At 42.1% G+C, this 22520-nt stretch overlaps 1 protein-coding gene and 1 non-coding gene across 2 annotated transcripts in view; both read right to left on the bottom strand.

Moving 5' to 3' along the window:
- Positions 1–22520, bottom strand: part of UNC80 (unc-80 homolog, NALCN channel complex subunit) — a 270330-nt gene that overhangs the window by 139876 nt on the left and 107934 nt on the right. Inside the window, exons 23-25 of the mRNA XM_045296777.1 lie at positions 14645–14857; positions 3866–4001; positions 232–365 (exon numbers count right to left, since the gene is read on the bottom strand). Coding sequence (XP_045152712.1) covers positions 232–365; positions 3866–4001; positions 14645–14857 — 483 coding nt within the window. The remainder of the gene's footprint in view (positions 1–231; positions 366–3865; positions 4002–14644; positions 14858–22520) is intronic.
- LOC115872214 lies at positions 12002–12164 on the bottom strand. Its single transcript, XR_004047742.1, has one exon. It is a non-coding gene; the product is annotated as a U1 spliceosomal RNA (small nuclear RNA).

Genomic DNA, 22520 nt, shown 5'->3' with positions numbered 1-22520 from the left:
AACCATGTGACCCAGAGCGCTATCATCTTCCAGTGATGTTCATGCTAAATTTGGGGTGTTTTTTAATAAGAAAAAGGAAAAAAAGAATCATACATGAAATGCCCTTGGTTGAATTTTAAGTCCTATGATATATCTGAAAATGCGGCACTTGAGAAATTGTAAGTACTAAAACCTAGCCACACGTCTGGCCTCTCTAAGAAACCTGATTCTCAACTGGTGTGCGTGACTTACCACCAGAGGCTCAGTGCGTGGTCTGGGCAGGCAAGAAAAGGTCTCTCGCAGGAAGGTGGTAATCTCCAGGAGAAGCTGGCAGGCTGCCATCTTCAAGGCGAAGGGGCAGCCACATTTAGAGGGGTTCACAGTACCTGTGGGATGACAGAGTTCTTTCATAAGAAGACAGGCCACTGAAACATCGAAAGGCACTGTTTGATGGACACGGCTGCACATGTGTAAAACCAAATTGCATATGAGAACAATAGCTGTGCAAATCCAATTCCAGAAGCTACTGCTGCCTTTATCATAATCTATGCATTACCTTACGCCCTCTCATCTCACTTTCCAACTCTACAATTGGTCGCTCAGTATTAAATGGTCAGTCACACAGAACTCCAAGCATCAGAGAAAAGCAAAATATAGCTCCACTACACCAGGCAGGCTTTCTAAAGAGAACAGAAATGGGAAACAATCTTGCAAGACGGTTTTCACATTGCTAGTCAATCAGATTTAGACCATGCATATGGCAGTGAATTAGATTTGGAACTATAAAAATTCCATCAGCTCATTTGGAGGGAAAATTGTCTTAATGTTCTGAGGGAAGGCCAGATTTGGTTCTTTCCTACGATAGGATACGTTTCTGTCTATTAAGGCAGAGCAACAGTTTAATTTAAACTCACTGTTGTCAAGGTGATGCTGACACATTGGCAACCCAGTAGGCTAGGGTAGAACTGCCTTCTTCGGGGTTCTGAGACTACACGTTTTTTACAGTAGTGGACCGTCTCCTCTTTTCCCTGAGGAGTGGCTGGTGGGCTCAAACTGAGGACCTTATGATTTGTAGCTCAGTGCATAGCCCACGATGCCACCAGGGCACCGGATTGTCTTTTGCCCTAAAGAACACTTGTCTTTAATGAGTGAAATATTGTATCCAACATAGGCCAAGTAACAGATTTTTCTCTAACAACAGATAATGGCCAAAGTGACACTATAACGGCTTTTAAAATTCAGGATTAATTTTCAGACGTGTCATCACAAATCATGCGGAAATGTGCTAATGACACATCCATGCTCCGAGAAGAAGAGCAAAGCCACGTAGTGCTCTGCCCCTCACAAGGGAAGAACATGGATATGTATTTTGCGTGAGTTAAGGCATTCACCAGTCACAGTAATATTACATGTCTAAAAATATCTGGAAGATGTTTTCTGAGTTGTAAGCTTTCTCACTGATATAAGAGTATAGCGTTTATTATATCGAGAATAGCAGGAAATGATGAAGCATTTGGAGACATGTAGACTATCATTTCTTTATGCAAACTATTATTTTATCTCTAGAAGTGATATTTGATGGCAGCGATCATTCATGTTTCATTAAAAAGGGAGAGACAGGGTACTGTAGAATCTCTAGGCCTATACTTGCTTGGACCATAACTAGCTTTGAAGGAAAATTGAACTATGTGCTGATTGAAACTAAGTCAGCCATAACAATCGCCGTGGAAACTATCTGATTCTAGAAATTGCCTGGATATGACATACATAAAAAAAAGTTGAGCACTGAACCAAACTCAAACCCAACCCACTGCCCTAAAGATGGTTCTATTCACAGGAACCCTCTAGGGCAGTGAACAACTGTTCCTCCGGGTTTCCCAGGCTGTGAGTCTTTACAGGAGCTGACAGCCTCATCTTTCCCTGTGGAGTGGTTGGTAGGCTAGAATAACCAGCCTTATAGTTAGTAGCCCAATTTCTGGATTAGTTCTTTTACTCTCAAAGGCATCCAGACTCTTCCCATCAGTCCTATCAATTACGTGCTCGTCTTAGTCTAGGACTAGGCTCTCATATGCACCATCAGAAGCATCCCAATACAGTGAGAAGAAATTCGATATCATCCCACCAAAGTGAGCGTATCTAGAATAATATATTGGTAAATGGTACTTATGTGACTGCACAGAGCTCAGAAAGTCATTGTAGCTTATGATAACTCCACTACAATGTTGTGAGGGAACACTTGGATCCCTGAAGGCAGGATAGTTTGGGAATGTGTTCTAGATCAGGGCTTAGATAGCAAGCTATGGGGGGTGGGGTGGGGGGTCCTTTTGGTATGTACATGTGGCTCTAAAGTAAAAATGAAAAGAAAACTATCATAGTTTCATTTATAAAAAAATTAAGGATATTATTTATCCTTTAAATATCCATATTTATCCTTCGGTATTCATTAAAATGGTAATTTCATGTGTTAATAAAAATATATTTATGGCTCTCCAATAATCTTTAAATTGTTGAGAGGGACAGGATTGGCTCTTCCATTTCAAAAGTTTGCTGGCTCCTCTTCTAGAAGGGTGGTGATGGTGCTCAACTAGTTCTATGTTTGCTGGAACTACACGTTTTTTTTCCAGGTTAGACTCAATTTCCTGAGCTCTTCTAGGATGGTCTAGAGTTGTTGTAAACTCCAGGAAATCTTCTGAAACAACTCAGACTATTAGACTGAAGAACTGATCAAAGAATTTGGTATTTTATCAACCCTTAAACAAGAAGATTTATTCAGATCTGACAAGGGCTTAAAGGTGCACAATCATGATGAGAAGGTGCAAAAACAAAATCCTTTGTGTGGAAGGGAAGGACAAGATCGCATGTTTTCTTTGATTATCATTTAGTTCTGTGCAATGTAACACGATAGTCATCTTTTAACACTTCATGACTAAAAGGGCACATTTGGCTCGGTGTCACATAACTGAAATTGTCAAGGAGCTTGAGTTTCAAAATACCAAGAAGGAACAGAGGAAGAGCACTCAGTCTTCATCACATGAAGACACTATTTACGCAACTATAACGGACATTTTAGACTCTCCAAAAGGCAGCAGCACAAATACACACATGCTTGTATGGTATAGATATGTACAAAATGGTGTTGGAGAGGGATGTAATAGCAATCTCTTTGTCTCTATTCCACTATAATGGATCTCAATATTAAGTTTAATAAATAGTACAGTGCAGCAGATATTCACAATTCTAATACCTCTGAATCTGATAAGGTCTCCACTTCCTATTGAACGTTGTAGTATCGTTCAGTAAGAAGTCCTGGTAGCGGTGTTGGGTAAGCATTAGACTGCTTGCTCTGAGATTGGTGGCTCAGGTCCACCCGCAGCTCCATGGGCAAAAGATGAAGCCGTTTGCTCTGAGTTGGAATCAACTCAATGGAAATGGGTTTGGTTCTTGTGGTATTAAATAGTTCAATAATTTAGTGATTTGGGAAATATTTGATGTCTTATTCTATTTAATCTGATTGTTTATTTTTAAGGACAACAGCCACCAGAAAATTAACCCAACCAGGACAATACTTTTAGACTGGTATAGTCTCTCAGCGATGCTCTCAAAGAACCAGTGAATCGTCTTTGTGGAATAGCAAGACTCAGAGGCTAAATAAGAAAAGGATATTCTATGTTGTCTTGCCTATATCCTCCTCGTTCTGGTTCTTGCCTTCTCTTTTTGTAGCGTGAGGCACATGCTTTACATCCATGCACAGGGGAAAGGGGACATTGGACAGTTGGAAGACATGAGAAGGTGGTAAGAATACGAAAGAGGAAAGAGAAGTATCAAGTGCTCCTAAAGCAGAGGTTCTTACAAGCAGAGGTTCTTGTAGTAAAGGGAGTCTCCTTACTGTCATCTAAAAAGTCTTCCTCCTCATCTTCCTTTCTCAGTCTTCTCTTGGTGTCCTCGTCATAAATGAGACCCAGCAGGTTGGCTGGGCTCTCACTTTCTCCATGGCACAGCTCATTCAGTCGGACGCCAATGGCCTGCCATGCGGGAGCAGAGAAGTGAAATAGCACAGCTGTGTCAGGCTCCGACATAGACTCAGACTACAGACACTGTCATCAACCAATCAATGGGATTTATTTCCAGCACAAATCCTTCTTGTATGCCTCAGTATTATTCCTATCACACACCCCATTGTGGAAACAAAACAATAGAAAGTATTGGGGGGCGATCTCCATTACTAGAAACCAACATGAAAAGATATTTAAAAAACCCTCTAAATCAGAGCACAGGTCCATCGCCTGTCTTGGATAAGTGTGGAAATAAAGACATATCCTTACATTCTGAAATTAAATGAGGAGAGAAAACGCCCACCCCTTGTCAATGACAAATTAGTGTAACAACATCGCCAAACCATACCCCCTGCCTCCAATTTGGAACCCTGCTGTCAGACAGTGTAGAACAGCCCCATAGATTTCCACGGCAGTTGATCCGAGTCCCCTTGACCAGACTGCCACGAGTCTTTCTTCTACTTCGCAGCTGGGGGCTCACCCACTGTGCCCCCCACCCGGGTGTCACAAAGCGTGTAGCAGAATTCTAAAATTTCAGCTGCTACCAGGAGAGGTTGGAACCAATTAAACAAAATAGAGCACAAGCAAAACCACCGCTGCCCTGACCAGCACCACTCCCAAACCATCCTCGTGCCGGTCGGTCCTAGCAGATTTGTAGTGATCAGTCTGATGTGTGCATCCAGCAAACTAAGTCGTGATAGTGCAAGGAGGGGCAAAAGTCAGACTGATCTTCTAGGATGCTGTCACTAAATGATTTCAATGGAATCTACAGTCCACAAAGTGTAAAGGGTCACTCATTTTCCAGGAAACTGCACTCGAATCAAATATTGCAGTGTGCTCAAGTGCCTTCCTCAGGTGGCCCGAGTGACACAAACGGCTAAGCATTTGACTCCTGGCCCAAAGCTTAGTGGGTGGAAACCACCCGCAGACACCAGAGCCCGGGGAACCTTATGGGGCAGTTCTACCCTTCAAGCATGGGGTCAGCATGAGGGGACTAACAACAACTGTCTTTTTGTCAGAAAAAAAATGCCTTTTTTTGGGTTAAGGGGTTACTTCTTTCTTCATTCATCAAATGTTTATTAAGTGCCTAATTTGTTAGCTATTAATTAAAATAGTGGATTAAGTTGCTATAGTACACCAGTGATTTCATTTTCCTTTGTATCTATTTATTTGTACCTTTGCTTAATATAGCCTAGTTGATTATAGACTCACCTACAGGGGGTGGGGCTCACTGTTCGGTGAGCAGGGAGGTTGGAAAGATTAAGAGACTTGCTGAAGGTCACTCAGTGTGAACTCTGATAGCCAGCTGTGAACTAGAACTCACACACAAGCAGCCTGACTCTTAAATCGAATGCTCTTCCCCCACCCCCCACCCCAAATCTACAGTCTAGTGGGGGGAGGTAATGGCATAGCACTAAAACACACAAAGTGCCCCAAGAGACTGAAAGTACTTTATGAGTTCAGGACTTAACTCCAGGTCAGAGAAGCACTGACTGCTGACTGGGAATCATTGGTGGACTTGGAGTTGATGGAGAAGGGAAAGGGTGGAAATTCAAGATGGGAGGCCCCAAAAGATTCATATTCAGAGAAATGCACCAACGTGTTCAGAGACTGAGAGGTAAACTACAAGTTGGTTGGAACACATTTCTGTGACAGAAATTGGCATAGCAAATGGAAAGATAGTTTGGGAAAAGAACCTAACGTGTTTGCGAGTGAATTTCATCCTGTATTCTGACGGAGGATGGCAGGTTGTTTTTGAATCGGGAGGAAAGCGGATCATTTATTCTAGGGGCAATGAACTAGCTGCTAGGAAATGCACTGAGAATCCCGGCACTCAGATCTCCCTAACGGAATGTGATGCAATCACCTCTGATTGTTGAACAGTTCTAGGATGGAGTGCAAAAGCCTGCAGAGAAATTCTCTTTAGGTACATGAGCTCATTTGAGGTTCAGCGCCCATGATCTTGGTATAGCTTGAGCAAGGGTTGTAGAGAGGAGGGTGCTGCTAGGTCACGGAATCTTTTTCCCCAGAGGGCAATGGAGGGCCACTGAGGCATGTAGAGTAAAGTAAGGAGGAGCCACGATCCAATTTGCATTTTGTGCCAATCATCCTGACAGCACTGTGGAGGATGAGTTGCAGGAGGCACGCTTGGAGGCTGTGAGGTTAGAATGAATGCTCTCTGTGGAAAGGATGGATGAGTGTGGGGAGACTGTGGGGAGGAAACCAATGGGAGAGTAATTATCCAGATGGGAAATTAGAAAGATGTGACCCAAAAGGGCATCAATGACCTGGACGAGGTGGAATCAACAGGAGGAGGAGGAGGCTTGAAATATGCTCTACGGCATCGTCTGAGAGGATGGCGATGCTATTGAGAAGGAAATAAAGGTCAAAAGGGGCTGCAGATGGGGGTGTGTTTCTGTGAGGAGAAAGTATCATTTTGATCAGGCTGAGTTTCAGGATAATACCCGAATTAGAATTACCAATGCAGTCATGAGGATATAAACGGTGCTTCAGATAGAGAATTCTTTGTCATTGGAATACGGATAATGGATTTCCAATGGATTACATGCACAGCAATACACACAGGAACACAGTTCCACAGGGGGACATTTTATGGGAAGGGCTTTCAAGAGTTTGGGGGTAGAGAAGGGATGTACACAGGGCACAGGGATGTGAGAAGGCTCGAGCACATGGGCCATGGGAGACAAGAAGGAAGAGAACAAGGCGAGCAGTCAACAGTGCCAGATACTGCAGGAAACCAGAGGATATTGGTCCTGGAAGCATCTATTTAGAATTTATCTTGGTCAAAGTTTCCTTATAAGACTGAAGCTCTCTAAACTCAGTATCTAGTTAATGTTTTTGCCTTCTTTGTCAGAAAGCAATGGGATTGGCAACTGTTACCAGTTCATGCTGCTTAGATATTCTTTTCATGTAGTTTATATGTTCGGGGGGTATTAAGGGGGTACAGAGGTGAAAGTGTTTGGCTACTACCTAAAGGGGAGTGATTCAAAACCACCAGGAACCAGCAGGGAAGACGGGTCAGTTTGCTCCCCTCTAGATTACAGCATTGAAAACCCTGTAGGGAAATTCTACTCTTTTCTAAATGGCCACTGAGCCGGAAGCGACCCAGTGGCAGTGGGATTGGGCTTTAGTGTGGGGCAATATTAGTGGTTATATGATTAGTGTGAGAATATAATAGAAAACCAAAATAGACACAGTCCCTTCTTGCATAAAATGTGCTGTCTACTGGGAGAACATCCCTTAACTCAGCACTTCCCAGATGAGACTCATTCACAAACGGGGTGTTGTTACAACGTGGACTATGAAGCCCGAGAATAGTTCAGGGGGGCAGCTTCCCACTCCCACATCGCCCTGATCAGGAAGCAGCTACAACTACTTATGGATTTAGTTTAGAAAACATTTTTAACCATTGTCTATTGCATTGATTAAATCGTAGTCAATAAAATAAAGATTTATAAGCCTCAAAAGAGACTAAAAAGGAAGGATGGATGATAATTTTACCTCATAAAGAATATAGAACCATCTCCAATCTCACGTAGGTTTCTCAAAATTTAATTATTCCAAGAAGTGTCATTGAAATTCAAACATGGTCAGCTTTTGGGCAGGGTGAAAGGCCAGTTTTTCCCCTCCGACCCCGCAAAGAGTTTAGCCTACTGAGCCCAACCAGGTAAAGTGTTTCTCCAGCGTGGAGATAGGGTCTCTGTGAGTTATTTGTGATAGGCTTTCAACGGCTAAATGAAAATCATTTGTCTCTAAATCTAACCAAGAAACACCAGGTTTCTCTTCTTTTCTCATAATTATAATAAATAATCCCAATTAATACCTATTTCTGTCTTAGGTTGCTTAGCGCTTTGTGTGTGTGTGTGTGTGTGTGTGTGAAATGTTACATTTTGGTGCAGTATTAATGGGAAACTTCACAGCAATATATTTTGGCCATGTATAACATTTTTCATGAGAGGTGGTCCAAGATGGCTTGGTCAGAAGTGTTAAGATAATCCTCTTACAGTGAAGACCCAAGGAAGCGACAGGCTATAAATGCCAACGATGGAACCTTGAGCAACAAATGGAAGGCTGAAGAATGGAACAGAGGGACGAGACTGTACAAAAACAGCTGACACGAAGAATTATTGATTATTGCTAACCTACATAGCTATGGCCACAGTGAGGCCAAGCAAGCCGCATTCTCAGACAATCCCTTCACTTCGTACAGCCAAGCATTCCTATCCAAAGCCAGGCGGGAATCCTCCCCACCCCATGAAGTGTCCTCCCCTCATCCGCCAGAAACCAGTGGGCCCCCCAGGACCCTCAGCCACTGTTATCATCCACTCCCTTAAGACGCAACTGCAGGCCAGCAGCAGCCGCCAATACTGCCCCAAACCCTGATCTGGGTGTCAATGGACCAGCAGCACCCACCTCTTCATTAAGCCACTCACTCTGGGGACCACGGATGGACAGTGCTCACATCTTCATTCAGCCATTGGCTCTAGGTACCTGCGGAACAGGGAAGCATCCTCCACATATTCATCTGCCTGCATGGGGTGGGGGGAGGGGCTCGTAGACCAACCTTGCCCCATGATGTACCTAGCTGCCAGTGCTCGGAGTGCATAGGTGGTAGGCATCCACTTCTGAGCTCAGCGCTTGCACCAGGAGTCTGCAGATCAGACCTTCTACTCTCTCCAGCTACCTGCATTGGAAGCCCGAGGTCCAGTGACACAGCCTCCCCATGCCATGCTCTAACAAACAGGGGCAATGCCTTCCTAGCAAACACCCATGGACCATGAGCATCCCCTTGCTTCAAGTCCCACCACCCCTCACCATGCAACTGAAGACCTGTGCCCACTCTGACCACCCCCAAAGTGTACTGCCACGGGGGACAGTTGGTGAGAGCGTCTGTGTCACAGAGCGAAGACTAAAGCCCCCTTATCCCCCAGCCCCCATCTCCTGTCCGACTGCCCGGCAACCAGCAGTGCTCACAGATAACAACCAACCCTGTGACGGGTGAAAGAGCTCCCTGTACCCCTGTCAGGGGACCAGACAAACACATCCCTTTACCAGCAGTACCAGATACATCTTCGGCTGCTCTGAAAGACCAACAGTGAACCAGGGACCTGTGCTCACACACCCAGCTGCGCCCCAACCCTCCCAGAGACCGGTGGTGATAGTTGCAGGGTGGCCAGGATATGACGAGAGTAACACACATATCCAGCCTACCAGGATGTATAAAAACAGAACAAAAAGCAGGATGTAGCAAACAAACATGCAATAGATGAATAAATATAGCAATACCCTCATGCCTCAAATATGACCAACTCAAATCACACAAAGAAGCCCTAGCAAGTGGTCAAAATAAAACCTTCCAGAGGAAGAAATAGTAATGGCATTACTTGATAAATAATTCAAAATACTAATATGTAGTGTTCTCCAAGAGATCAAAGAAAACGTACACACACACACACACACACACACACACACACGGAAAACACAAAGCAAGCAGATTCAGGAACACGACAAGAAAAAATACATAGTAAGTTAGAGACCTTACAAAAATAGTACCTACTAATCTAAAAGGTTTACTATAAAATTTCAGAAATAGACAACTCAAAAGAAGGACATAAGAGTAAAATTGAACTGCTGGGAGACAGAATCAGCAAAAACAGAAAACAAATCCTAAGAAAGCCTAAGAATAATTTGGGACTCTGTTAGCCAAACATACACACAGAGAATTGTCAATGATTTGCTGGAAGAAAACTTATTATTATGAAAGACAAGAAAATATTCTTCATAGAAGCCCATATCCCAAAAGATAGACCCCAAAAGAAAGAATTCAAAGAAAGAATTCTGGGAGTAGCTTGAGGAAGGCACAATGCCACCCACTGAATGGCACCAGTAAGACGAAGCTGATACTTGGCAGAAACGGTGCAAGCCGGCCCTTTAAACAAAGAGTAATAGCCCAGAGGGATGTATTCCTCAGAACAGCCAATTATACAAAATCAAAAGGACATCATTTGCCCAAAATGCACAGATGAGAAGGCAGGAAGGAGTGGAAAGTTCGGACAAAAGGAAATGGGAAGCCAGGGTGGAAATCAGGAGAGAGGGGACACGTGGTGGGGAATGCAACAAACTATCAAATGGAAACAAATGTCTTGGGTAGACTTCCACCTGAAGTACAATAATAATTTCAGAAATGTGGCCATCCAAATCTTTCATCCTCTGGTGATCTACTGGGGGGAAGGGACACCGGACTGTCTCTGGAACGAGACTGGGCACTGCTCTAGCAGGCTGTGCAGTGCTCCAAATGTGCTCAAGGGAGGCCTGCTCCCCTTTACACCACAGGGAACCATGGCTTCTCCTGGATTTCCTAGTCCTCTCTCTATTGTAGGCATTTTTACACCAGAATCCGCCCATCTGCCCCTGAGGAGTGTTTATGACAGAGGAGAGAGATCTACTTGTTAATTTTCAGAAGCTTACTCTCTTGTGTTTGAAACATGCAAATATTTGAACAATATTTTTTTAGAAAGACGGTGCTGTTTTTCAACATGGATCTTTTATTTATTTATTTATAAATGGTTCGTTATTTATTTATTCATTAACGATCATTTTATTGGGGGGCTCTTACAGCTCTTATAACAATCCACACATCGTTGTATCAAGCATATTTGTACATATGTTACCATCATTCTTTTCTAACATTTACTTTCTATTTGAGCCCCAGCATGGATCTTTTTCTTCAGTTGTACGAGCAGTGATAGCAGGAGGATACTTATGTTGCTATTGTTAGGGGTCACAGAATTCCTTCTGACTTTAGTGATGCTGTGCACAACCAACCACAACATTGTCTGCTCCTGCACCATCCTCATCATTGGTGTTGGCTGATGCCCATTGTCGCAGCCACTGTGTCCACCTAAGTGTCTTCTTTTTGCTCACCCTCCACCTTACCAAGTCTGATGTCCTTTTCCAGGGACTGATAGGTCCTGAGACTCTAGCCAATGGACATCAGGCAAATTCTTGCCATCTTTCCGTCTAAGAAGCATGCTGGCTGTTCGTTCGACATTTATCAGATATTTTCTTATTCTTCTGCAAGTCCATGATAATTTCAATATTCTTAGCCAACATCACAATTCACATGCCTCGATTCAATGCCAGGTCTTCCTGGCAGTGTCCAGCTTTCATGGCATATGAATTGACTGAAAATGCCCCGACTTCAGTTTGCCACATCTTAATTCTCATAGCGACCTCTTTGCCCCTTAGCACTTTAAAGAGCTCATTTACAGCAGATTTGCCCAATGCAGTATGTTTGATCTCTTGCATGCTCCTTCCAGGCGCATTGATAGTGGGTCCCAGTGAAACGAAGTCCTGGACAATTAGTCTCCATGTATCATGTTGTTGATTGGTCCAGTTGTGAGGTGAGTTAGTTAATTGTGCCAGCCTGGCCGATAATCACATGTGGTGCTGGTTGAAAGGTGGAGGGATAAATGGGTGGTGAAGCCTCGCCTTTCTAGTTCTCAGGTCTCTTGTTTTGTGATGGTTGCATCGGGTGCAGCTGCCTTAGCAGTTCCCTGCTTCAGCTTGCAAGATGGATTTCCTACGAGACATCCCCAAGGAGAAGCCGCATGGATCTATCCCGATGCAGCCCTGGGTGCTGGAGCAGCCGTGTGGAGACCCCTGCCAGTGCTGAGATGCTTACACGTTCACTGACTCAGCTTTCCTCCTGCAGTCGGCATTATTGCCTCTGTTTTGTGAGGTGGAGGACTTTGTGGACTGGTGTTGGGTTAATGGGTTAATGTTGGACTTGTGGGCTCGGGCAGCATTGGGTTGGGATGTTTTCGTGATGCACATTTTCTTTGCATAAAACTCTCTCTCATACATGAGTTGCTGTGGATTTGTTTCTCCAAAGTACCCAGACTAATACATGAGGACTGCTGTTTTCTTTCTTTTTTTCCTTCTTTTTTCAGCAGAGAGCACGAACACAGTCCCCTACTACCACAAATGATCAGTCGAGTTTCCCACATTTGGGGAAATCGCAGGGGTTAGCACATCTGGAGTGCAATGGATAAGCCTCGCCCTGGGAAAACCACCTTCGTGATCATGGTATCTCCCCGGCCAGGTAAGAATGAGGATTTCTGTTTTCATTACATTGATTTGCAAACCAAGTCAAAGGCTTTCGTCTTTGATGTTCATCACAAGTGCTGCAAGTCCTCTTTGCCTTCAGCAAGCAAGGCCGGGCCACTGCGGACTGCAGGGCGGGGACACACCTCTTCTCATCCTGATGCCAGGCTCTTCTTCAAACAGTCCAGCTTCTCGGCATATTTTCTCAGCACACAGTTTCAATAAGCATGGTGGAAGGGCGCAATTCCGATGCTGATCTTCCCTGGTGTTAAACCATTCAGTAATCCTTGATTACTCAAATGATTGCCACCTGGTCTACGTACAGGTTCTGCATGAGCACAGTTAAGGGTTCTGGAATTCTTGATCACGATTTTATCCATAGTTTGTTATGATACACAAGGTAGAATTATTTTCCTACTCAATCAAACATAAAGATCTTTCTAGTCTTCTCTGCCTTCAGCCAAGAGTCATTCAATGCCAACAATGATGTTCTTCAGGAATATCTTTGGAAACCCATCTTGGATTTCTGGCAGGTCTCTCTCAATGGATTGCTGCATCCATTGTTATGCCAATGATATCAGTACCTAATTTCCACATTCTGTTGAGCTTTCTTTCTTTGGAATGGGCACAAATATGGATTTCTTTCAGACAGTCAGTTAGTTGTCTTCCAAAGTTCTTGGCATAGATGCGTGAGTGCTTGCAGCATTGCATTTGTTTGTTGAACCATTTCAGTTAGTCTACTATTACCAGAAACTTATCACAGATACAAACCTAATATAGTTGTGATTATCTGTATTCAACTCCGGTTTGATACAGAATTGTAAACTATGTCACACACAAGAAATTATACAGGACACTGATATTTATTTCTTTAAAAGAAGGAGTAGAACTTCCCCAAGCCTCAGTGTGCAAGCATATGGCTAGCCTCCTTAGCTTTTAAAACACTTGAAGAGAGAGTATAAGTGCTTTTACATATATAATTTTAATTTATCATCGCCACTTTTAAATTAGTTTTCATTAATTTCAAAGTTTCAGACCTGCTCCCCCCTTTCAAAGGTGAAAGGCTGCAGCACGAAGAACTGACTTTCTGCTTTACGTGAGGCATTTACTGAAAAAGAGGAGTATCCAACACTGCCATTTTGAGCATGATATCAAGGTCTCTGGGGGACACAATGGACTAAGGTTGGCAGTGTGAGTTCAGCAAGCACTGTCATGGAAGAAAGGCCTATTGATATGCCTCTGTGGGAAGACGGCCTTTGGAGACCTGCCCAGTCCTTCTCTGATGCACGTGAGGTCAGAATTGACTTACCAGCAATGGATTTATTTTGTATAAAAATGTGTGGAGCTCTGTAAGCGGGCCAAGGACAAGCTTCCTAGAGAGAAAATAAAATGTCTCATCCTCATAGACAACAAGATGACATTAGAACAGAAGTTAGCACCATTATTTTGGACCACATCTGGAGACACGGAGGGCAAGAAGGGATAGCGGCTGAGTTTGGTGTGTGGGGTAATAACAGTCTTCCGAGGAAGCAGGGGCGGTGGCAAGTCTGAATGGTTACTGAGAGGGGTGCACGTCTTTCCACCTCTGCTCTCAGAGAGAAAATGGTAAAGGCTTCATTAGGATTCAGTTTTGTAAGAAAAATAGGATCAGCAGTATATCTGGCTTTCTCTGAAATACCGGTGACAAAAATCTGGAATTTCAAATTCCCCTAACAATGAACTATCAAGCAATTAATGTGGAGCTCTAATGCCCACGTGTTCGTAGGCCATCACAGGCTGTCTATTGGGTTTAGTAACTTGCATTCATTGATACAGCATTCTAACTTTTCACTTGTTCCCATCAGATACCATGCTAATTTCAATATGTCTACAGCAAAACAAAAAGTTATCCTTTTGTGACTAACCTTGTTTGCCTGGATGTTCTGTAACTGAGTTTATTAACTCAGATTCTACAACTGTGTATAAGAAATGAATAATTTATACATGGTGCACAAATGATTTAATATACTATATATCATGTCATTTCTGAAGGCTTTCAAGTGTACTAGTGAAAGAGAAAGAGGCAATGAAGAAATAGGGGGAGAAACATCAGGTCCCAGAAAATACAAATTTGAATAGAAAGCCAAAACGAGGAGGTAAATAGCTAACAATGAAGACAACAGTATTCTTACAGATGATTCTTGAACAACACAGGAATTAAAAACAGAAATCTGGAATCCCACATAAAGACAGACTCTCGGTTCTTCTACTTTTTATTTTTGTAACTTTGACAAGTTGCTTGACCTGCGTGAACTTCCGCTTTCTTAATTGTAAAGTAGAAAGAATCATGTCTAGCCACATAAATGAATGCATTGTCTCCCCCCACCCCCAAAGCGTTTGGTTCAATGACTGGTTTGGAACAGACACTGAATAAAACAAGCCGCTCCTTCCTTCCATTCACGCCCTCGCCCCCACTGGTAAGAGAAGGAAATGGAACGAGCGCTCACGTCTCCCCACTGGTAGAAGAGCTTGGCCGCATTCCACTGCAGCTTCTGGTTGCGCTTGTTGCCCACGATGGGGGACCGTCCACGGGAAAGGCCTTTCTTGGTGATGTTTACGTGATGCCCTTTCATCCACTCGGGCCAGTTGCCACGGTTACAGCGGTGAACGAACCGCGCACATTCCAGGAACAAGGCTGCCCTGGCCACCACAGGGGCTTCCTGAAGCGGATTATTAAGGAAAGAATGAGGGATTAGTGACCAGCAATTTTAAATTGGCCTTACAGGGAATGCCTCTCTACTTTGGGTTTATTTTAGTCCCCGTGCTCTTATTTAATTTGGCCCTATTTCCCAAGAGGTAGTCAACCTGGCGAACACAATAGTGGGAAATCTGGCAGCATGCACCCACTGAGGCAGGTTTAGATGTTGAAGAATAAGGCATTTTAAGCAAGTTTCTTCCTTTCAGGGTCCTCCCACTCAGCAATGACAAATAATCCCAGGCCCTGCCTTCATGTACTCAAGGAGTTCTTGGGTTTTGAATGATAGGGTAGGTAGTCTTTATAGTAAGATATTTGTTGCCTTTTTTTTACATATGGAGATTAATTAAAACAGAAACGTTGAGTGAAGCGAGCACATACTCAGTTTCTCCAATAGCATTGTTTTGAACGAGAGGGCAGGCAGCGATATTGCTTTGAACAATACATAGTCCAGGGTCTATGACCAGCCACATGCTTCAAGGGCACATCTGTTTGCCCTCATTTGGGCAAAGAAGGGAAGTTAGTGCTTTTGAAGTTGTTAGTCTTTCTTCACACTTGATCACAAATAACAGACCACATTCTGCTAGAATATACAAATGTGTGGTTTCAATCAAAAGTCTTTAACCAAGAGGGAGTTCTTTAATTAATATAGGAAACAAAGTATCCTGGAAAAAAGAAAAGAAAAGATGGTTCCATTTTGTCATGTCAAATGTACTTGAAAAGAATAAAAAGAAGTAATAACTTTCAAATTATACCCAGAGCTTGGTATAGAACTCTTGTAGGCTCATGAGGGAGGGGGGAGCGGGAGGGAGGGGAAAAATGAGGACCTAATGCCAGGGGCTTAAGTGGAGAGGAAATGTTTTGAGCATGATGAGGGCAATGAATGTACAGATGTGCTTTACACAATTGATGTGTATATGGATTATGATAAGAGTTGTATGAGCCCCTAATAAAATGATTTAAAAAAAAAGAAGAAAAAAAAAGTTAAAAAACAAAACCAAACCAAAACAAAAAAAGAACTCTTGTAAACCTCCCCCTGGCTTGGAAAAAAATCAGAAATGGAGAGTGCAGGGTAGGGGAAGGAACAGTATGGAATTTCCTAGAAATGGTCAACTGGTCAGATCATAAGAAAGACATATGCCAACTATTGGCATGTATTTTGATTTGTGCCAGCCCTTTAAAAAATATATAGCACAAGGTTGATCAGCCCCTCAGGGTTTTTCGTGGCCATAGAATCCACTGCCATCAAGCTGATGCTGACTCACAGTGACCCCACACAGGGCTTCCAAGACGGTAATCACGATGGGAGTAGAGTCTCATCTTTCCCTGTGCAACAACGCTGCTGGGTTTGAACCGCTTACCTTGAGGTGAGTTGTCCAATGTGCAATCCACAGCACCACCAGGGTTACTTAACAAACATAGGTTTTATGTTTATTAATATTAATGTTTATTTTATAGTAGTATAAAAACTTACTGAAATAAGTTTTTCTCATTGTCAGCTAAGGCACAATGAGCCATAATGTTAAAACGGAGGCCAATAGAGCATCAATAGTGTGCCAGTTAATTTTTATGACTTATAGTACTTAATTCTCAGAATGACCCTGTGATCTTCATTTTGAGGTGAAAAACCAAAAACAAACAAAAGACAACTCCTAACTTAGCTGAAACTACACAGCTGGAAAGGGGTGGCCATAGACTTCAATGCCAAACCTCTCTGATGTCCAAACCTGAGCCAGTTTCTCTTCAGCATCTCTAGTGTCTTAATTTTTACTCATATAAATATTAGTGCAAGATGCTTTCTAGAATGCAGGTAGAAATTAACCATCTATAATGGCATATTACTCCCATGCAATATTTCCTAAAACCCAAAACATATGATCACATCAATTTCCTTCTTAAAAATCTGCTGGGGGCTACCCTCACCTCAATCATATACTGAATCAAGCTATCCAGCTCTTCGGATTTGATTCTTCTCCCTTTCTAGCCACATCCCAAGTGCTCTGTGATCCAGATATATTAAACTAGCAGCCCTGGTGGTGTAGTGGGCTCCAGGTTGGGTGGCTAACCGCAGGGTTAGCAGTTCAGAACCACCAGCTGTTCCATGGAAGAAAGAGAAAGAATTACTGTCCCCCAAACCAACAGGCTGCTCTACCCTGTCCTCTAGGGTCACGAGGTGTGGGAAATCAATTCAGTGACAGTGAGTAGTTTTGAAAGTGAGCCTCCCAAAGGTGGCATGCTTTCTGTATCTCAGTACTTCTGCTTAGGATTTTTCCTTGGCTTCGGAGTCCTTTTCTGTTTGGCAAATTCCTACTCAACCTTTAAGGATCAGTTTTCCTTTGGAAAGCTTTTCTCAGCCCCACTCCCTTTGAAGCAGAGTTTGTTGACTCAGACTTTTGAAAACCATAGTATCTCATACACAATGGATGGTTTGGGTATGTTAGCCTATGAAGCCTTCCTTCACCAAACATTTCTTACATGTAGCTGCCATGAAAGCCAATAAGAAACAGATTTATGTAAGGACTCAATTTTATCAATTGTCTTATGTATTTTCATAACCGCCAAAATTAACCAAAGTCAGAAGTGAAAAAGTAGAGTACAAAATGATGGTGGTAATCTGTCATCAACATCCGATGGACCCGAATGTTGAGAATCTATCGCTAACTGCAGGAGATCAAGACTGGAAGGCAGATCATAGGAATCAAAGACTGGAGATTGCAAATGGTCAGATGACTGTCTATGTGAAGACCCTCCATATTCTCAGCCCCATCATGTCTCTACTCTTTCTCAAATTAAGTATTTATTTTACTAAACATCTCAGATACGCTCACCTGGGTCTGGAAAAGACGGGAACATCTGTCTCTGAAAAAGGATGCCAGTCTGTAGGTGAGTGCTGCACGTGTATTCTGCGGCTGTCACATGGGGACACATGCTCAATATAAAGCAATGGATCGAAAGCTTAATGACAGCAAGACAGAAACAACATTGCCGGAATAGAATTCTGCTGTGAGTCCAGGTCCTTTAGAATTAATAAGGGAGAAATCAAACCTAACTCAAATGCATGGAATAGAGACTGCTTTCTTGCCCCTGAATATTAGGTTACACTTAAGAGCAGCAACAATGGAGGAATGAACCGTCTAAGCTGCTGTATGTGAGGTTTTGTAGGCAGACTGACTCGCTCTAGTTATAATATCAATAAATAAAGGCATTGCTTTAAAATGGCATCAGTTGCTTATGAATCTCAAGGGTGATTTTTTAATGAAAGGCAATTTCAATTTTCTGCTTTCAAATGCTTCTAAAATATTATAAGGTCATGTACCTAGGAAATTCTAATCTGTAAATTTAGGAGTGGAATTAAGATATATAATGTGATGGGAATTATGTAGCTCTACAGAACCCTATTAAAAGGCTGGTATGGGTATTTCTTATGCGTATGATATACGTGAACAGCCAAACTCAGTACAATTTGGAAATGTCGTCGTTTATCACACTAAGAGGTTAAAAACAGGATGATTCAAATATTGCCTTTTAATTTTAATTCTCATGGCTCAAGTGAATGGAGGCAGGTTTAGGGGTTCTACAATCAAGACAGCAGTAAATAATGCCAATTTCTGGAGTATTGTAGTGTGCATACTGCTTTACAGAAAACTGAAGGATCCGCTGACGTCCAAGGCTAAGAACTTGACTATGCATTCCAATGGAAGAGACTCAGCCAGCAACTAGCACTGAGTTCAAAATATGTACGGAGCAGCATTCCAGGCATCCTAGTCCAGGTGTAAGGAACTGTTCTCTGTAGGGTACTTTCAAAGTGGAGTTTAGAGAAATTGATTGTAGTGCAGGGGCTTGCAAGACCTTGGACAGAGAAAGGACTCTCTCTGGGCATAGAGGCAAGTTGAGTTTCCTTTTCTGACAGAGCTTACCTCTCCCAGCCCAGTGCAATCTGAAGAAGCAGGAAAAGAAGGAGGCATGACCTGATATAGGGAGGAGGGAGGGACTCACATCACAGAAAAACAGCGCACACGGACATAATTGAGGCAGAAGAACGTTGCCTGGCTGGAAAGAACCACAACGTCTCAGAGGCACAGTTAAAAGCGAACATCTAAATAAAATGTGATACTGTGGCCATACCACAGAGAATCTTGCTGGTGACCCTAAAATAAAAGTAGGCATATTTAAATTTCTCCTTGCTCTTTAGCCTTCCTGCCTAGATCACCTTTTAATGCTCCAAGAACGACATGGATTCGTTTCTGGTCCATCATATCAGAGTTCTCAGAGAAGCAATGATCTATTTTAATTTGGAAGGCCAAATGGAATTATCAATTTGAAAGTCAAAATTGTCGGAAAAGAAAAGCAAGACACAGGATTTCATACCCAAAGAAACAGACTCTGATGGTAACCTGGGAGGTGGCGGAACGAGGGCAAAGGAGGGAAGGTGAAGCCCTGGGCTAGCAGGTAGCCGGTTAACTTGGGTGAAGGAGGAGACCGCATTCTGCAAGAGGGAGACAGGAATGCAAAAGGTAGGGCAGGGCAAGCTCTGGGGAAGTTTGATATGTAGTTTCAGTTGTCAAATAGCAGAAATGGAAACCCTAGCTTAACTTGCAATAAAAAGTTTAAAAAAAGATCGCATAGCAATTTCATAGGGTTCAGCCTTATATAAGATGTTCTCTACAATGGTCACAGAGTTGTCGCACTAACAATCACGAATTCTCATGGAAATATTTTTATGCAGCATATGTTTCGCTAACGTTCTACAGCTGGAAAACTTCAATCACCAGGGCACATGCCTTAGTCTTCGTTGTCTCATTTACCCCTGGAGGTCATAGGATCATTGTGCATATTCAGTTTCCTTTATGAATGTGAAGCAGATAATTGGGTTGCTAATTCCAACAATTGTGCTTTATTTTGCCTGGGGACCTAGAACATATACTTACCCAGATACAATGGTTAATTGAAAGTTCTAATTGCAATACATTCGTCTCCCTGAGGGAATGTATCTAAGCTTATTATGTGAGAAGAAACCCTGACAGCTTTGGAAATTCACATGATAATACTGGATAAGAACTAATAGTTTCCCAAGACTGAATATTTTATATTGGCCACTGGAGAATTACATGATTTATTATGATGATTGCCTTATGGTAAAAGATAAAGCTACTGCCTGGTGCAGGATATCTGTTTAAACCAATGGGAACAGGTTATTATTATGGAGCTTAGTGGCCATTGGAACTAAGTTTGCTTGAGGACATGCATGTGTACGCCAGTATGTATTATTGACCCACATGGAGTTCTCTGTCTGACTGACGGTTCAGTGACTAGTAAGCTCGTCCCTCCCCTGCGCATTTCTACAGGAGCCGTGGGCCCCTACCAGGATCCTGTTATCAGTGGGGTGGGCTAACCATTTGAGTGCTTACTCAGATTATATTCATCGTTGTAGAAAGTACTTTACCAACCAAATGAGAACTTCTGTTTCTGAGAGTATGATGAATTAGGTATGAAAAGAAAATTTTCATGATTTAGAACTCCTACGATTTTGAGATAAAGTATTAAAAAGCTTCTCCATCTTACTTTTGTTTCTAAGGTGAGGTGGAAAAATATCGGATAGAAATGATGAGAAAATGCAGCTTTGTGGAGGTGAGCTCATTTGAGAATATTTGTTCTGGGGATTCTGTTGAGACTAGAGAATGGGCCACAGCAGTTACATGACCAGGGTTTAGTTCAAGTGGAAGGTCAGATCAGATACTTTGACATAAAGCCAGGAAACACCCTCAGTGGATGAATGAGTGAAAAACCTGCCCCCAGAAGTGGGATTATCTGACTAACCCTTGACTCCGGGTACAACCAAAAAGAAAAAAAACAAACCTGGATAAAGCATTTTATGAAAATGACTAATCACAAACACACCCTCTCTTATAACTTTGGGACCAGAATGGACATTATTTCTATACCTAACCAAGGAAAAAAATTAGGAATAAAACAGACAAATTAACTACTATGCTGTGATGATGAAGGACAAACAAAAATATGAGTCAACTTTTCAACAAAAAGTAGGAAAATATAGATAACATGAAAAAAAAAGCCTGAAACTAAAGGATTTTAAATTGACTAAGAAAAAAAGATAAAACTTATAAATATTTATCAATTGAGATGTTAATTTTTATCAACATCAACCATATTTCAATTTATTTGTGCTTTGTTGCAATTTCAGGATTTTGCGTGTGTGTGTTTGTGTGTCTGACCTGACAGGCTGATTATAAAATTCTCAAGGAAGTGCACTGAGCCAAGAACAGCCTGAGTAATGTCTCACGTTCTAGTTAGTATTATAGTTATTCAGACAGGGAGTGAAACACAATGAAGATCCAGAATCACACGCAGTTATGTGTGGAATGACCAAGTCAGCATTTCACACCATAAAAGAAAGGATGGAGCTGTCAATGGATCAGCTCACACAGTGGCTACAACAAAGGTTTCGCAGATTGATGATTGTGAGGATGGTACACAGAGGGCAGTGCTTGGCTCTGTTACAAAGGGCCACTTGGAGCCCAAGCCGACCTGACAGCATCTAACAGCAGTTGTCAGGAAATGATCCTCATTTTTCCATATGAAGAAGAAACTAAGGAAAATGAGTTTCCACTTTATGCCACTTTATTCACATTGTAAATTCTATGTCAAGGGAAGTGAAAGGTAAAATTCTAAAATGCTCCAAAGAAATTTGTCTTTAGAACCCTGGGGTTTCGTAAGTCACAAAAGTGGCTATCAAGTCATAAAGAAACACTGGTTAATTGAATCAGATCAAATTAAAATTTTCTATTCATTAAAAGACAGCATAAAGAATGAAGAAAACACAAGTCACAAACGAATGAGACATCGTAAAGAACAGACAGTGAATTAGTACGGATACTGTATGATATCTGTACATATGGTAAAGGCAGACATGTCTTTTTATTCAAAATGTTTAGTGTTTATTTGTTGCATCGGGAGATGATACAACTCTAAAGATGAAAAGAATCCTTTCTAAAACATGTCTTTTAAAAACCTCACAGTGGTAGCTACTAAATTTATACTAATAAGAGAGATTGTGAGAAGCTGAACTTAAAATTGAAGCCAACTGTCCCTAAATGGAGTCAATTGTCCTTAAATTTGGTAGTCATAGCAACAATTACAAGGGTTCATTTAAAATAAAAACCTTTAGACTAGCAAACACTCAAGCTGGTATATATATAAAATATATTTCTGATATTTATTTAACAATATATTTAATGGTGAAAACTGTAAATTTGGAAAGATAACATTTAAATTATATGATTAAGGCAACACAATTAAAACTTCTACAATAAAAATAATGTCAGAAAGCAAACACTGTTCTAAAGCTGCACTTAAAAATGTAAATGCAACTGTCAGTAGATGAAAACAACAAAGGGAGGACAAAGTGTTGGAATGGAAAATTTTGATAAGATGAGCATTTATTGGTCCCTCCTGCCCCAAATCCTAGCTTCGAGATCATAGCCTCTATGAGGGGCCCTAGTGGCAGTGTTAGAATGGGGCTGCTAAGCTCACGGGCAACCACTGCCTGCTCCTTGGGAGAAGGAGGAAGCTTTCTCCTCCTGGAAACAGCCTCAAAACCCACAGGGGCC

This window comes from Echinops telfairi, unplaced genomic scaffold, assembly GCF_000313985.2.
Source record: "Echinops telfairi isolate 266 unplaced genomic scaffold, ASM31398v2 ScPeMD7_3;HRSCAF=10, whole genome shotgun sequence".
NCBI lineage: Eukaryota > Metazoa > Chordata > Mammalia > Afrosoricida > Tenrecidae > Echinops > Echinops telfairi.
The sequence above is the reverse complement of the archived record's forward strand: the minus strand, read 5'-3'. Positions and strand labels throughout refer to the sequence as shown.